The sequence below is a fragment of the Chanodichthys erythropterus genome, chromosome 15 (assembly GCF_024489055.1).
Source record: "Chanodichthys erythropterus isolate Z2021 chromosome 15, ASM2448905v1, whole genome shotgun sequence".
NCBI lineage: Eukaryota > Metazoa > Chordata > Actinopteri > Cypriniformes > Xenocyprididae > Chanodichthys > Chanodichthys erythropterus.
This window is the reverse complement of record NC_090235.1, coordinates 10958530-10976440: the sequence shown is the minus strand read 5'-3', so window position 1 is coordinate 10976440 and position 17911 is coordinate 10958530. Positions and strand designations below refer to the sequence as shown.

Below are 17911 nucleotides of genomic sequence, written 5' to 3'. Positions count from 1 at the left end.
AGTTCAATCAAGTGACATCGCAGCCTGACCATGATGGCGACGACAACCGGCTAATCTAATGGCCTACGTGATCCTGAAAGAACCGGAGAAAAGTGCTGCTATTGGGAGGTGAGTTGTAGTCTACCAGTTAACAAACTTTATTTTATTTCCTTTAACAAACGGAGAGCGATATTTCGGCTTGATATCTCCTTTTTGAGTTTGTGTGTGGTGGTTTATGGCACGTTTGTATGCAGCACCAAAACATTCATATGATTGGTCAAATCGGCCCGAATATTAATTCATAAAGTGTTGTATGCTTGACCATGTAACGTTACCGAAAATATTGACATGCCATACTGATACAGTTCCCTGCTGCTAATCCTCATTTACTGTTCAAAAATAGTATTGGTTCAATGTAGGATTTAGACAGACTATTGTAAACGTGAATAAAGAGTTGAACATGCTGTCTTATATCTTTGGTATATTCTGTCAACAGATGCTGTTCTTCACGAGTTTCTGCGGTTACTGTGTAAGCGGCCATCAGACACAATGAGAAGCTCATCAGAAAATGGAATATAATGTGTAATTTGTACTTGTGTATAGAGGGTCACCATGGTCCAATATTTTTTTTTCTTTAATGAAAAACATGGTAAATTTTGCTGAATCTATGTTAAGTTTAAATAAAAACTTGGATTTGTTAATGGAATATATCTCTTCATTAGTGATGTTCTTACATTTTATTTAATTTAGTGGCCTTGAAAACAAATGCATTCAACTTTGGGAAAATGTGTTAAACTGTATTTAAATAGTAGCACAACTGTATTGTGTGAGATTATGTAATTCAAAGTACAGTAGTCAACAGTTAAAGTGGATCAAAAAAGTTCAGCAAAGTTGTCCTAAGAAGAAGGTTTTAGGACAACTTTGATTAAAGGTTTTGATCCGCTTCAAATGTTGACTATATTATACAAAGTATAAGTAATAACAAAGTGTATTGTTATTGACTGCAAAGTGTGTAATGTTTAGTATTTGGAAAATTGCTAGTCGAATTTTATAGGTAGTATTTTTAAACAGGATGAATATTTTGGAAGTGAAATCTGAAAGGTGAATATGAATTATTGAATTTTTAATAATGAAAATGTGTGTGAAATATTTTTATTTGAAATATTCACAGCTTAAATATACGACCATGTTGAATTTCAGCCCATAAAAATGCAAGCCTTAAAAATACAGTGCATCAACATGCAAGTACAGCTAATGTAATGCATTTTTTTTTCAATTAGTGCAATTCAACAAGCTTTTTATTTCAAAAACATTTGGCATTAATTTACTTCCATACCTTTTGTCCTCCTCCTTTTACTAATCAGGATCAGGAAAGATATAATCTGCTTTGCCCAGTTAGGGCGTTAGACACTTATGTCCACAGAGCTACCCTGCGTCTAAGCAGAGAATGAGCAAGTGGGTGGTCGAGGCTATCTCAATTGCGTATGAGTCTTCTGGACAGCCTTCACCTTTGGCTGTCCGGGCCCACTCTACTAGGGGTATGGCTACCTCAAAGGCTTTGATCTCGGGGGTCCCCCTACATGAGATATGTGATGCGGCTGGGTGGTCCTCTCAGCATACTTTTATTAGGTTTTATAACCTTGATTTGGGCACCACTCCGGGGTCTGCTGTCTTGTCTGCTCTTGTCTCAAGATAACAGACAGGCACTAGGATCTATGGCATAGTTGGGATAGGGTTCCCAATGTGTATCGACGCAGCGACCATGTTCCCATGAAAGGGAACATATCGGGTTACGTCTGTAACCCTGGTTCCCTGTATAGGGAACGAGATGCTGCGTCTCCTTGCCATACTCCCTGCATGCCTGTGAACGTCTTGCTTCAGCCAATCAGAAGCTGGCATTCTTTGTTCTCAGGTGTGCTTTATAGTTTCCTGGTCCATGACGTCACCTGCCTCTGATGTCCCATCATGCCATTGGTTTGATTTCACAAGTGCTTCAAGACGTAATCACGCAGAGGTGATCCCAATGCGTATCAACACAGCGTCTCGTTCCCTATTCAGGGAACCAGGGTTACAGACGTAACCCGAGACGTTTTGTTGTGAAAAGGCCTTTACATTTGCCAAAAATAGAACTTGTAACACAACATGTAACACAAAAGTAACTTAATTCCATAAAAATTAACCAAGTAACGCAATTAGTTACTTTTTTAGGGACTAATGCAATATTGCATTATTCTTAAAAGTAACTTTCCCCAACACTGCTGATATTTAAAGATGATAAATATATGTATCTATATAGTTTATTTGATATTGACGTACCATTTAGAGTGAGTTTCTCAAGCAAAGTGTCCTTCAGTTGAGTCAGAGCTCTCCTCAGAGTCTCCAGACTCTCATCAGTCTTCACACTGATCTCAGACCAGTTCCTGGTGTTTCTAAAGCTGCACAGGGATGAGTAAATCTACAGCAGGAGAGAGGAGAAATCCTTCATCATGGGGAGTGTTATGGTGTCATATACTGCATTATCATTGATCAGAGAGATGTTGACTGACCTGTAGGAGGTGGAGGTGATCTTCAGTGTGTGAGAGCTGCTCCAGCTCAGTGTTTCTCATCTTTAGCTCAGTGATCTCCTGCTCCAGCTCTTCAATGAGCTCTTCCTCCTGTTTCTCTGCTGCTTTCTGCTGCTCCTCCATCATCTCCAGCAGTTCAGTCTGACATCTCTCAATGGAGCGGATGAGATCAGTGAAGAGCTCGACACGGGCTGCTTTCTCCTCCTCTGTGTTTCTCTGATCAACCAGGACAATCAACTAATTATTAGTGCTGTTTGATAAGACAAGAATTAGTGTTACTATTGCTCATACTTCAGTGTTTTTAGAGGTTTTAAAAATCCCTCAACTGAAGTATTAAACTTTATCCTTCATTACTTTTTATACTTTGTTAAACTTCAAAATACAAGATATTCCTCTGAAATTTTCTCTTTTGTAATTTCTCTCAGTCATCTCTCTTTCTACACTCGTTTTTCAAATCTCCCTCTTGCTCTCTCTCTCCTCCCCCATCATGACTGGACACGCCCCCTGCTGCTGATTAGCTATAAAGTGTGCTATGGTTCTCGGGTACATTCAACTTTAAACAGTGTTTGAACCTGAGGTTTGGCTCAAGCTAGAAGTAGAGAAACAAAGGGAAGATATGGGCAGATGGAGGAATGCCGGAAAAATTGTTCCTGGGATGGCACAATGACTGCTGCTTATATACATTCGTAATGATGATTGACAGGACCGGCTCCTCCTGAATCTATGTTTAGAACTTCATATAATTACATTATTTTAAACTCACTTTTCTGACTTCTGCTGAGTGTTTGACGTCTTGAATCTTCTTGATTCTGTCCTGGATCATCTGCTGCACGTCTTTCTGTGTCTTCATCAGTTGAGTCTATAGACACAGAACAACACAATATATTTTCATAACTGATTCATTTATATGAAAGAGCATGTGATTCCTCATGATAAGAGCCCTTTAAAATCAGTTTGGTCAGTAACTTCTACCTTCTTCTCTTCACTCTCCTCTTCTATAGGAACAGTGTTGTGGTTCTTGTGGTCTGTCACGTCACACATCGGACACACACATGTCTGATCATCTCTACAGAACAGCTCCAGAGGTCTCTCATGTTTCTGACATATATAGTCCTCCAGATTCCTCACAGGATTGATCAGTTTGTGTTTCTTTAAACCTGTCACTTTCAAATGAGGCTCCAGGTGAGTTTCACAGTAAGAGCTCTGACACCCCAGACACGACTTCAGGGCTTTCAGCTTTCTTTCCTCACAGAAGTCACATAGAACTTCAGGTTTTTTCTCAGGATTTTTATTTTTATAGTGATCAACAACTTCCCGGAGTGTGGTATTAATCTTGAGATCAGGTCTGATCTTGAATGTTTCATTACAATATGGACAGTTGCAGGTCTGGCTGTTGTCCCAGCACTTATTCAGACAGGTCTTGCAGAAGTTGTGTCCACATGGAGTGCTGACTGGATCAGTGAACACGTCCAGACATATCGAGCACTGAAGCTCCTCCGTCAGTGGACTGCTGGAGGATGACATCGCTGGACAGAGAAAATGTAGAGCAACTTTGAAGAAATCAAATATGAATTCTCAAATATATAGAGATCATGTACAAGCTGGTCATTACTGCAAAATGAGCCACGAAGAACTGATCAGTACCCTAATGTGAAGTAGTACTGTACATTTTAAATATCTCCATATGAGAATAATTAAAGTCATTCATGCACTAATTCATTCTTTTCTGAGTTATTGACTTACATGGAGGTACGTTTTCAATACTCTTTCTCCTGGTTTTTCTTGCTTTTGTTGATGTTGGTGAAGATTCTGCCATTGTTCTTTCCCTCTTCAAGCCTTTTCAAGAAATAGATTGTATTTCACAATATAAATTTTGACCAATAGACTGATCTAAAATTTTAGTCCATTTGCTCCTTGTAATACTGTATTTGTTTCACACACAGTATTTGGTCACTCAGGTTTAAATGAAATCTTGCCTCAAAAGTCAGATTTGGGGTTTCTTCATATTCTCTCATGACCGTTTAATAAATATTTATATTAAAGTGTTAAAATCTCATTGATAGTGAGAGAAACACAATCACTCCTCATACAGTGAATGACTCAAACTCACTGAACAATCTGAACTTTGACCTGCTGTTTAGATCAGAAACAACAAGTACAAAGTAGGTCATATACTTAACTATGAATAAATATCTCCACAGAATAAACATAAATATTGTGTGACCGATTGTAGTTTGTATGATTAAGTATAGTTTTAATGAATATAAATGTGATTTTCAGCTGCAGTTTAGCAGTTTTGTGTTCAGTCTGTCTGCAGCTCATTTTACTTCCTGTTTCTTTAGTCTTTATATAATTTGACAAAATTACAGAAACACAAAAAGTTGCTTTACAACCAATCAAATGACACTTTTAATACAATTCTGATATCATTTCAGTGCAGTAAACAACTAAAGTAGTTGAGTATTTGACAGGCTTAAACCTGATTCAATTCAACTCATTCCAGTTCAACATAAACTCTACTAAACCAGATCACTTCCATTAGAAACCTGTTCAGCTCAATCTCTCTTATATTTCTATCATTACCTGTGAGTATCAGATGTGTCCACAAGACTCTCTGAACGGCTCAATAAATATTCTGTTGTTTAAAGAGGTTGATCGTTTCAGGCGTCCATATTGTTGTTGATCGAGTTACTTTCACTTTCTCTGAATCTCTCTGAACTCCAGTGATGTCAGAAGCTCCTCATGTATTTACACATTTACATTTGTCTCTGTATTCAGTGTGTTGGTTCATGTGTGGCTATTTGTATTGGGACTGATGTTTCTATCAGATTAATATCAGTGTTTGTATATATAGCCTATACAATTGGAGCAAAGAAGAAATATTTGTATGATTTCTAAATGTCTTTTGTGATCCACAGAAGAAAGTCACTCGGGTTCAGAACGACATGATGAGTAAATGATGACAGAATGCTGCTCTTCCTTTAAAACATCTTCAGTCTTTTCAAACATAATTGATGTTGAATCCTTGTGTTTGTCAGAATGATTCCTCTGTTGATCTGTTGGGAGAAAATAGTTTGACACACTTGAACTGTTAGTATGTAGAAGCTCAAACTAATGTAATTACCTCAAATAATATTTATTTAATTTGTTTCATGTCTTTGATTATTGTAGGTCATTTGCACAAATAATATAATGTAAAGGGGATAACCATAGACTGTAAGAAAGGAAGGTGTGGAGATCTGTCTTGGAGCAGGTGATCATGTGTTGGTGAGGAACCTGTCAGAAAGAGGCAGCCCAGGAAAACTGTGAGCGTACTGGGAAAAGCAAACGTATGTGGTGAAAGAAAGGAGAGGAAAACCCACCGGATCTGGAGGAGCATCCAGAAGAGTCTGATGAAGAGGTGCTGGGAGATCTTCAAGAGGAGCAGGAGCTTGAAGAAGGATCCGTAAAGCCGAGCATGAAGAAGGTTACTTGGCATCAGAATCTATGAGGAACTTCTGGCAGAAACAGGCGATCTAGGAATCACGTAAGGCTACAGTCGTAATAATGCTATTCAGCAGAATTATAGTTTTGCCAGTTTAAGGTATAGTTAGAAGGCTGGATGAAGCACTAAGAGATTAATGCAGTGCTGAAGAGACATTTAAAATGTGTCAATACATTGTGGAGGTGTATGTGGTTGTGTCCACTTGTCACTACAGGATGATCTGGAGGTCCACCAGTGAGACAAAAGACAAGACACTCTCAACACACATCAAGACTAGAAGTTAGATGATGGTAGTGATGTCACAGTTGTACAGAAGTAGAAGATAGTGATTGTATTGTTAAGCTGTGAGAAAAGCATCTACATTACACTGTTACTGGAATTTGTTGATCGTAAAAAATGTTTTGTAACATCTTTATTTTTTTTAGTGTGGGAGGGTGTAATGACCTCAAAGAATTCCCAGGTGGAAAAGACAAAATATTAAATGTATTAAAAATATACTTGAAATTCATGTAATAATTTTATAGTACATTTGTATTCCCAACATGTTATTTGAAGTGCATTAAAAATATATTGAATTGCATTTTAATACATTACTAGAAGTATTTTGGTAATAAATTTATGTGAAGTTCACAACGTAATTTCGAGAGGAGTGAACCCATCTAATCTTTCAATTAGTGAAATTCAAACATAATCACAAGAGGAGGGAACCGTAATCTTTCAATTACGACCAGAGAATATAAGCAGCTACTATGGAAGCCCGTTTCCACCATTAAAAAAAAAAAACTCCACTAAAAAAAAAAACAAAAAAAAAGCCACTAAAAAAAAAAAAGATTAATTGCGACTTTTTTATCTCAGAGTTCTGACTTTTTAACTCGCAATTGCGACTTTATATATCACAATTGCGTGATAAAAAGTCAGAATTCTGAGATATAAAGTCGCAATTGCGTGATAAAAAGTCAGAATTCTGAGATATAAAGTCGCAATTGCGTGATAAAAAGTCAGAATTCTGAGATATAAAGTCGCAATTGCGTGATAAAAAGTCAGAATTCTGAGATATAAAGTCGCAATTGTGAGTTATAAAGTCAGAATTCTGAGATATAAAGTCGCAATTGCGTGATAAAAAGTCAGAATTCTGAGATATAAAGTCGCAATTGCGTGATAAAAAGTCAGAATTCTGAGATATAAAGTCGCAATTGCGTGATAAAAAGTCAGAATTCTGAGATATAAAGTCGCAATTGCGTGATAAAAAGTCAGAATTCTGAGATATAAAGTCGTAATTGCGTGATAAAAAGTCAGAATTCTGAGATTTAAAGTCGCAATTGCGTGATAAAAAGTCAGAATTCTGAGATATAAAGTCGCAATTGCGAGTTATAAAGTCAGAATTCTGAGATATAAAGTCGCAATTGCGTGATAAAAAGTCAGAATTCTGAGATATAAAGTCGCAATTGCGTGATAAAAAGTCAGAATTCTGAGATATAAAGTCGCAATTGCGTAATAAAAAGTCAGAATTCTGAGATATAAAGTCGCAATTGCGAGTTATAAAGTCAGAATTCTGAGATATAAAGTCGTAATTGCGTGATAAAAAGTCAGAATTCTGAGATATAAAGCGTCTCAGGTTACGCATGTTACCATGGTTCCCTGAGAACAGGGAACGAGACTCTGCGCTAGACTGCGCTTTGGGGAACGTCACTCGTGACAGGTGTTCGAAATGCCAGGAATCACACAACTCCAATCCTATTGGCCGGCGACAGCCTATGACGTCGAACGGCGCGAACCGTGACGTATAAAGGGAGCGCCTGAGGAAGCAGTAAACACCTTCTTGTCTTTGAGGGACTGTTCCGCAGGCACCCCGAAGCATGGCAGGGAAGCGCAGAGTCTCGTTCCCTGTTCTCAGGGAACCATGGTTACATGCGTAACCTGAGACGTTCCCTTTTGAAAGGGAACTTCAACTCTGCGCTAGACTGCGCTTTGGGGAACGATATACCCACGCTGCCATGCTGAAGGAGAGTGCAGGCCTAAGAAAACTGGACAAACGTCCGGCAGTTCCAGGGAAAAGCCAGGAGCAACCCTCCAAGGCTGTCAGTGACAGCATTCCCTACGGCCAACAGCCAAAGTCGAGCCTAAGGCGGCCTTCCTCAAAAGGCCTGCCAGGGCTGCTAAGGCATCTGAAACCAACAACTCGAAAGAAGTGGTCCTTAAAGGGAATGTGGCCAGGACACGTATGGAGTCCCGGCCAGTCACTAGGGGGAAAGAATTCACCCCTGAAGCCACCAAGGAGGCCGTACCAATTAGCAGAGCCAAGCGTAGTAAGGGCCAACCTTGTCTGATAACAGAATCTCCAATGCGCGAACTCCAAAGAGGAGAGCAGGTAGGAGCGACTGCGAAAGGGCAGTGAGCAACTCAAACCCATGCGCAGAGATGGGCATCCTGGAGAGCGGAACTCAGCTGAGCGCTAAAAAAAACCCTCGTATGAGGGGAGTAAGACCACTCACCCTAGGATCTACTCAGCTTCTGATAAAGCGCTGAGGAGGTCGTGCGCTAGAAAACTCTGGGACAGGGGAGCACAAACCAGCCTGGGGCCAGTCTGAGCGGGAGGCTTCACAGAAGTCTACGACCAATGACCAGCTTAGGGAGCTAAGCACAATTACGCAGTCAACCCAGGGGGAAGTACGAAGCTCAACCTAACAGACAGACCATACTGCAGGCACATAACCATGGAGGCCGAACAAAAGGGGCCTACAGCATAGTACAAGTTCCATAGAGAACTAATCATCACAACACAAACCCAGTCATACCAGGTGGTATTCAGGATGGCCGAAAGGCCAAAGAACTGAAACAAAACATGCTGAGCACATGACCAACCAAGTGATTAGGTAGCTGTGAGTGCCCACAAGACAGCCCATCCAACACAATCCGACGAGCAGTGTACTCGGTAACAGCACCCTTTTACTCTTTAAGCAAGAGGAGCACAACGTACGCCAACACGCGCCAAAGAAGGCCCATTGGGCCTATAACCTCAGCAGACACGTGGCATCAGCTCGTGGCAGTGTTATCGAGGCTCAGGCTAGACAGACCGACTACCAGGGAGGTCATTAGCTAGTCCAAGCCCCGGCCAGCCAGCGACACAAGACCCTTTGCTGCAATAAAAAACTGAAAGGGAAAAAGCCAGCATGTTTACAAGGAGGCCCTCAAGCCTACCCATCACACGCGGCGTCAGCTAGCGGCCACTAAAGTTCTAGGAGCAAAATAGAACCAAGAAATAGACAGGGTAGCTATTTAGCTCAACTAGAGCTAAAGGAAGTGAATAAACTGTTAACCAAGACCCATCCATGGTGATACGTTCATGACTAGGGCAAGCCCATAGGCAGATACTTGAGAAAAACCACACCAGAACTCAGCGAAAGGCCTAACGTGGGGCCTATTCGTGTAGAGGTGGGCGTGGCCGAAGGCGGCGCAAGTCAAGAACATAACAAACCATGAAGGAGCCTGGAAACGGGACCAACCCAGCTGGAACGACACAGAGGCTACAAAGGAGGCCTGGTCAGGCCTACTACCTTAGCACCAAGTGGCGTCAGCCCGTGGTCATAACAGGACCCAAGCTCAAGGGGGGGCAGAACTAAACTTCACATAACATGGGGAAGTGACTACCAAGCCTGAGCTTAAGCCCATGCACTCCAACAGGCAACGTACCTCAGTACAAATAAACATGCAATCACGGTCTGAGGAAGGCCAACCAGGCCTGTCACCCCAGACAGAGTGAGCGAATGCCTGGGGTAGTGATGAAAAATACATGAGCAAACTCATGATCGTCACCAACAGCGTCCAGAAAATAAGCTGTGATAAGGGAATGCAAGACAGCTGCTATGGTTCATAGAGCAACAGGGAGTAAAAGAGATAACACTATTCTAAGCAGAATAAGATACTCTACACTCGACCTGAATGTGCAATCCAACAGGTAATGCACTCAGAGAGACACATTTCCTATGCAAGAGGGGAGTGCAACAAAAAACACCTTATTTACAGATAGAGGCTAACCAGGCCAGCTATCACAGAGAACAGGTGTCACCTGTGGCAGCACATGAGTAAGCTCACATATGTATGTATGTAGGGCTAAGCTAGAGCCCCAAAGCAAATAAATGCTTTGTAACACATGCCATCCACTTAGGATAAATGTATCGCAACAGATTGTACTGAATCTGAGATGAACCCAAAAAAACGAAAGCTAAAAACATAGCATCGCAATCTGGCACTTGAATGTAAATCAAGGGAGTTCACGCGACAACATTATTGGCATGAAAAGGCCCTGACAGCAAGGCCTAGCAGCACTGCAAACTCATCTTCTCGAAGATAAGGGCCACACCTGAGAGAAAATAGCACCAGGAAGGCTAGTAACAGCCTATAACCTTAGCTATAAACTCAAAATAATACAGGAACACTGAAAAATGGGGCCTGGCAGCGCTGCAGAGCTTATCTCTGATAGGGGGAAAAAGGGCATACGGCAACAACTCCCTCGGGAGAGAGCCAGAACTAGGTAGATGCAAACAGTGACAAATGGTGCTGATGTAAACAAACATCTAACCTAGTCCTAGCCTAGCCGCTAGCGCATATAACTGAAAACGAAGAGCACTAATACCAACCAAAATATACAGAGCTAGCAAAAGATACTCTAACGTAGGAAGCTAAAAACAATACAGTGGCAAACAGCAGACTGTGAACATAACTAGCCAACCTAGCGTTTTCAGTTATAAAGCCCAATTAACCCCTTCAATGCCATACTGTATGCTCGGGAAAACTATACAGGAAAGAATCAAGGTCTAAATTTTAGAATAAACAAATTAGACCTTGCTTACCTCCTGCGGCTCGTAGGACAAAGATTCCTTCTCCCGTTGCAGAGTAGAGAAGAAATTTCCCAGACCTTTAAGCCTAAAAGTACTTTCACTATCAAGCCAGACGGCAGGCCGTCAGAAAAATATTCATCATAGGCCCTAGCCATCGGCCTGACTGTAAAGGCCCGAACACACAGCATGTTCTTTCAGTGCTGCCGGGAGGCAGAAGAGAAAAGCGAGCAGGGTGAGATGTTACAACCCCCGCGAGAAATGACCGATCATCTGCGTTGCTGACGCCTATGCTTGATCACCTCCCTCAGGTCCTGCTTTCTCTTCTTCGCGTCACGTCGCTTCTGCGCCTTACTCCGGGGCGGAGGAGGCGCACGAGCGGCGACGCTAGCTCTCTGGGCCTGTCTCTGAGCCTCAACTCGAGACGGCCCAGGACCTCCCGGCTGTCTGGGCCCAGATCCGGATCTGAGCGGGATACAGGATCTGAATGCAGCCGAACGCGCCCTCGCCTCCTTGAACTTCTCAACAACCGCCTCGACGGATGTACCAAAAAGCTTGGAGGGCGAGACCGGGGCATCGAGAAGAAAACGCTTTTCTTTCTCCCCGATGTCCGCGCAGTTGAGCCACAGATGTCGCTCTGTGGCCACCATAGCCGCCATAGATCGACCGATCGAGGCAGCAGTCTGCTTGGTGGCCCTCAGAGCAAGATCTGCAGTCCGGCGCAGTTCAGCCACCGCCTCAGCGGACAGACCCTGACCCTGGTCAAGATCCTTGAGCAGATCAGCCTGGTACGCTTGCAACACAGCCATAGTGTGCAAGGCCGCACCAGCCTGACCCGCAGCGGCGTAAGCCCTGCCATTCAAGCGTGACGTCACCTTCAGCGCCTTGGACGGCAGGGCCGGAGCTCTCAATGTCGGTGCACTGCCGGTAGCGAGATAGTTCGCAAACGTCTCGTCTATCGGAGGCATAGACATGTACCCATGCTGGCCCAATCCCTCGACATCAGCAAAACTAGCTCGCTGATATCGATGAATCCGGGCCGAGTATGGGTTCTTCCATGCCTTCTCGATCTCAACATGCAGATCAGGAAGAAATGGAAGGCTCCCCGGAGTTATGGGGTTATGATCTGAAAGGAACTGCTCGTCCAGTCTACCGCGAGCAGGCTCCTTCCTAACGCGCTCCCAGGGCAGCTGTAATCTGTCCATAGCGCGCTCAATAACCTCCAATAACTCCGTATACGCCGGGCAGGGAGGCCTAAGAGGGGCCACGGGCTTGCCCGCTACCTCCTCCTCGGTCATCTCCTGCTCTCTGGGGCTATTAGCCAGCAGAGCACTCGCTCCTGGATCCGATGACGTCAATGACAGAACGTCATCATCATCCAGGAGCGCGTCCTCGTCAGTCGCCTCAGCTTGAGAGATAGACACGCCCTTCTCAAATTCCTCGGCGAGCTCCACCTGAGAGCCCCATGATTTCAGCCACCGCTCTGCCTCAGCGCGAGAAGGGCCAGAACCACCGGGCACCGGTGTTGACGCCTCTCCCCTCGAGAAGAGGGTCAGACGAGAACGGAGCGTCTTCATGGGCAGACACTCACAATTAACACAAACAGCACCCTCAAGCACACTCAAAAAAATATTTCAGGCTAAACATAAGTTTTATGTAATTGAAATACATATAAAATTTCCATCCATTTGGATTACATAGTTTTTACATAAACAAACTAATACACTTAATGTGATTCATATTTGTAAGTCATATGTAAATGAAATAAGTAAGATTTATCTAATAGTATGCCCAGGCTATATAACACTGCTAGTGTTCATGTGTTTGCGCACTACTGAGTTAAAGTACCATTGAAGCAGTGTCAGAGTTAATGAGTTAATTAAGTGATAAATTGATAATGATAATGAGATAATTAAGTGATTAATTGAGTGATGATTGACCATTATTGAAGACACCTGATGATAACAAGCAGAATCACCAAAGGAGAAAATCACAATTTTTAAGCCACCATCGTGGAGATGAGGGTTTGCTTTAGTTGGGCTCTTGACCCTTGACTATTTCTTATTAGATTTTGTTTGGGCTGTTGTCACAGCTAGTCAAGCAAACAGAAAAGATGATCAGGTGCTCAATCTCTGAGATAAATTTACATGATTGATTGCAGCAGCACTGTGATTCAATATAATCCAAAGTTATTCTCAAAAGTTGTTCTGAATAAAAAAATAAAAATCTTTCTCTTAGGCACACACAGACATCAAGAATCAGCCTGTGAATCTCAACGATGGTGACAAGCAACATATTCTGATCAACAGATCAACTCTGAACATTAGAAAACAAGCTACTAAAAAGTCACATAAAAACAGAAAAAAATAGTGACAATAAAGGAAATTACTAAGACAATTTAGTTCATAATTTATTCATGCAGCAATGCATGATGGGAGCCATGGATGAATTTTGATTGGTGGCTCCCAGAATGCACTGCAACATGCTTTTTGATGGTCACCACTGTTGAGATTCACGGGCTGATTCTTGATGTCTGTCTCTAAACACATTACCTTTTTTTTTTTTAATCAGAATTTGTGAGAGATTTTTCAGATTATGTTGTTGTATAAAGCTGATCTTGTGCTGCAGAATCACAGTTCTGCTGTAATCAATAATGTAAATCTAACTCAGAGATTGGGCTCTAAATGAGTTCAGTGATTCAGATCAAATAATGATTATGTGAAAATCTTTTCTGTTTGCTTGACTAGCTGTTACAACAGCCCCAACAAAATCTAATATGATATAGTCAAGGGTCAAGAGCCCAACTAAAGCAAACCCTCATCTCCACGATGGTGGCTTAAAAATTGTGATTTTCTCCTTTGGTGATTCTGCTTGTTATCATCAGGTGTCTTCAATAATGGTCAATCATCACTCAATTAATCACTTAATTATCTCATTAACCCTGACACTGCTTCAATGGTACTTTAACTCAGTAGTGCGCAAACACATGAACACTAGCAGTGTTATATAGCCTGGGCATACTATTAGATAAATCTTACCTATTTCATTTACATATGATTTACAAATATGAATCACATTAAGTTTATTAGTTTGTTTATGTAAAAACTATGTAATCCAAATGGATGGAAATTTTATATGTAATTCAATTACATAAAACTTATGTTTAGCCTGAAATATTTTTTTGAGTGCACTGTCCGTGTGTGCTCCTCGCCCAGACACATAACGCACAGGTCGTGTGTGTCCTCAGGTGTAAGATACCTAGGACAGGGATCGGCACACTTCCTGAAACGTTTTTCAGCCATGATAACAAGCAAAATCTTACCGGAGTGGTGAGACAGGCACGAACAAAACAGTCCCGAAAAGACAAGAAGATGTTCACTGCTTCCTCAGGCGCTCCCTTTATACGTCATGGTTCGCGCCGTTCAACGTCATAGGCTGTCACCGGCCAATAGGATTGGAGTTGTGTGATTCCTGGCATTTCGAACACCTGTCACGAGTGACGTTCCCCAAAGCGCAGTCTAGCGCAGAGTTGAAGTTCCCTTTCGAAAGGGAATCGTAATTGCGTGATAAAAAGTCAGAATTCTGAGATATAAAGTCGCAATTGCGTGATAAAAAGTCAGAATTCTGAGATATAAAGTCGCAATTGCATGATAAAAAGTCAGAATTCTGAGATATAAAGTCGCAATTGTGAGTTATAAAGTCAGAATTCTGAGATATAAAGTCGCAATTGCGTGATAAAAAGTCAGAATTCTGAGATATAAAGTCGCAATTGCGTGATAAAAAGTCAGAATTCTGAGATATAAAGTCGCAATTGCGTGATAAAAAGTCAGAATTCTGAGATATAAAGTCGCAATTGCGTGATAAAAAGTCAGAATTCTGAGATATAAAGTCGCAATTGCGTGATAAAAAGTCAGAATTCTGAGATATAAAGTCGTAATTGCGTGATAAAAAGTCAGAATTCTGAGATTTAAAGTCGCAATTGCGTGATAAAAAGTCAGAATTCTGAGATATAAAGTCGCAATTGCGAGTTATAAAGTCAGAATTCTGAGATATAAAGTCGCAATTGCGTGATAAAAAGTCAGAATTCTGAGATATAAAGTCGCAATTGCGTGATAAAAAGTCAGAATTCTGAGATATAAAGTCGCAATTGCGTGATAAAAAGTCAGAATTCTGAGATATAAAGTCGCAATTGCGTGATAAAAAGTCAGAATTCTGAGATATAAAGTCGCAATTGTGTGATAAAAAGTCAGAATTCTGAGATATAAAGTCGCAATTGCGTGATAAAAAGGCAGAATTCTGAGATATAAAGTCGCAATTGCGTAATAAAAAGTCAGAATTCTGAGATATAAAGTCGCAATTGCCTGATAAAAATTCAGAATTCTGAGATATAAAGTCGCAATTACGTAATAAAAGTCAGAATTCTGAGATATAAAGTCGCAATTGCGTGATAAAAAGTCAGAATTCTGAGATATAAAGTTGCAATTGTGAGTTATAAAGTCAGAATTCTGAGATATAGTCGCAATTGCGTGATAAAAAGTCAGAATTCTGAGATATAAAGTCGCAATTGTGTGATAAAAAGTCAGAATTCTGAGATATAAAGTCGCAATTGCGTGATAAAAAGTCAGAATTCTGAGATATAAAGTCGCAATTGCGTGATAAAAAGTCAGAATTCTGAGATATAAAGTCACAATTGCGTGATAAAAAGTCAGAATTCTGAGATATAAAGTCGCAATTGCCTGATAAAAAGTCAGAATTCTGAGATATAAAGTCGCAATTGCGTGATAAAAAGTCAGAATTCTGAGATATAAAGTTGCAATTGTGAGTTATAAAGTCAGAATTCTGAGATATAGTCGCAATTGCGTGATAAAAAGTCAGAATTCTGAGATATAAAGTCGCAATTGCGTGATAAAAAGTCAGAATTCTGAGATATAAAGTTGCAATTGTGAGTTATAAAGTCAGAATTCTGAGATATAGTCGCAATTGCGTGATAAAAAGTCAGAATTCTGAGATATAAAGTCGCAATTGCGTGATAAAAAGTCAGAATTCTGAGATATAAAGTCGCAATTGCGTGATAAAAAGTCAGAATTCTGAGATATAAAGTCGCAATTGCGTGATAAAAAGTCAGAATTCTGAGATATAAAGTCGCAATTGCGTGATAAAAAGTCAGAATTCTGACATATAAAGTCGCAATTGCGAGTTATAAAGTCAGAATTCTGAGATATAAAGTCGCAATTGCGTGATAAAAAGTCAGAATTCTGAGATATAAAGTCGCAATTGCGTGATAAAAAGTCAGAATTCTGAGATATAAAGTCGCAATTGCGTGATAAAAAGTCAGAATTCTGAGATATAAAGTCGCAATTGTGAGTTATAAAGTCAGAATTCTGAGATATAAAGTCGCAATTGCGTGATAAAAAGTCAGAATTCTGAGATATAAAGTCGCAATTGCGAGTTAAAAAGTCAGAATTCTGAGATAAAAAGTCGCAATTAATCTTTTTTTTTTTTTTTTTTTAGTGGCGGAAACGGGCTTCCATAAGCTACTCACCCTGCTCTGGCATCAGTTGTTTTGATATCCCTCCACCTCCCCAACTCCACCACATAAATTAGGCATCTCATCTAGCGTACTACTCTTCCATGCACTAGTAGTCCCTGGGGGGTATATCCAAGCTCGAGTTGAGGCTGCTTCCTCGAGCCCCTCCACAGCGGACAGCAAGCCAAATACGCTTAACCTTATTAGCTTAAAGATTTTATGAGGAAACAAACTCGTGAATTAAGAACTATGCTTAACACAAGCATACTTTTAGTGAAGTTTTAATGTATTTACAGAAAACATACTTATCTTATTCTTACTCAAAGTATATTTTATGCACATAGCAGAATGATTCAGCAAGCTCAAACGTGCTGCATAACACTGGTTACTATAATTAGATTTTTATGTTACAATTTTACAGGCAGTTTCACTTTGTCGGGTAGATGGGAGAAAAAATGGCATTAAATAATGAAAGAAATATTTTTGGGAAAAAAATCATTTATTGAACAAGCATTACATTTTTCATTAAAAATATGTAATTATAGCTTATATATATATTTATTTTTTAAATTAAGAAATAGCAGCACATACATAATGTTTTCAGATTTAATTATTAAGATCAATACTTTCATGTATTTTATATTGGGGTGTAAATTCATTTATTGTATTTGACAGGTGTGATGATCAGTGGAGTTGAGTTTTTACCTCCATCATTAGGGCATGGGCTAAAATATGGATAGAGTTTCCCAGTGAAAGACTGACCAGTGAAAGAGTAGATATGAGAGCTGGACTCCACATCATAAAAGGAGACCAGACCCTCCTCATAATCCACAAACACACCGACCCGCTGCGGCTTCACTCTCAGACACAGAGAGACAGAGGGACTAGCACCAGCTTTATATTCATTTTCATTCCTCAGAATCACAGTCCAGAATCCATTACTGGGACTCAGTGTAAACTTTCCCTTCCTGTCAATGAATTCACTGGCCACTCCTAAATCCCATTTAGTCTTTCCCTTCACTTGCACCTCAAAATAAAATCTACCTGAAGAAAATCCCTCCTTTCCCAGAACAATTGCATATCTATCAAATCTCTCTGGTTTGTTTGGGAGTTTCTGGTCAGTGTCTCCATATCTCACTTGTTTTCCATCATCAGACAGAATTAGATGACAATAAGCTGTATCAGGATCCAGAGTCACATCCACTGAGAAAACAGAGAATATGAATCACAATTTAATACAGACATTCTGTGATGATGTTTTTAATATTTAATCAGTGTTTAATCATCCTGTAGGTCAGTGATGAAGCTGTGAGTATATGAATGTAATCTAGTGTAGTTCAGACACACACTGTACCTTCATACTGCTGCATCCTCTTCAGCACTGTAGAGACACATGACAATAAAACATCATCAGATCTTTGACATGTTTATGTGTGGAATTACAGACAAGATTAATGATTATATTTAAAGAATTGATTACAATATCATGTTTTATCTGATCAATGTATGTGTCTCTGCTGAT

The 17911-nt window shown here is 40.5% G+C and overlaps 1 protein-coding gene across 1 annotated transcript in view; it reads right to left on the bottom strand.

Moving 5' to 3' along the window:
• Nucleotides 1–1403: 1403 nt before the first annotated feature.
• The window catches only part of LOC137037140 (uncharacterized), a 29378-nt gene continuing 12870 nt past the window's right edge, over nucleotides 1404–17911 (bottom strand). Inside the window, exons 7-15 of the mRNA XM_067410960.1 lie at nucleotides 17744–17770; nucleotides 17051–17592; nucleotides 11149–12433; nucleotides 5127–5165; nucleotides 4287–4379; nucleotides 3516–4069; nucleotides 3307–3402; nucleotides 2526–2759; nucleotides 1404–2434 (exon numbers count right to left, since the gene is read on the bottom strand). Of these exons, the coding sequence (XP_067267061.1) occupies nucleotides 2213–2434; nucleotides 2526–2759; nucleotides 3307–3402; nucleotides 3516–4069; nucleotides 4287–4379; nucleotides 5127–5165; nucleotides 11149–12433; nucleotides 17051–17592; nucleotides 17744–17770 (3092 nt within the window). The 3' untranslated portion in view covers nucleotides 1404–2212. The remainder of the gene's footprint in view (nucleotides 2435–2525; nucleotides 2760–3306; nucleotides 3403–3515; nucleotides 4070–4286; nucleotides 4380–5126; nucleotides 5166–11148; nucleotides 12434–17050; nucleotides 17593–17743; nucleotides 17771–17911) is intronic.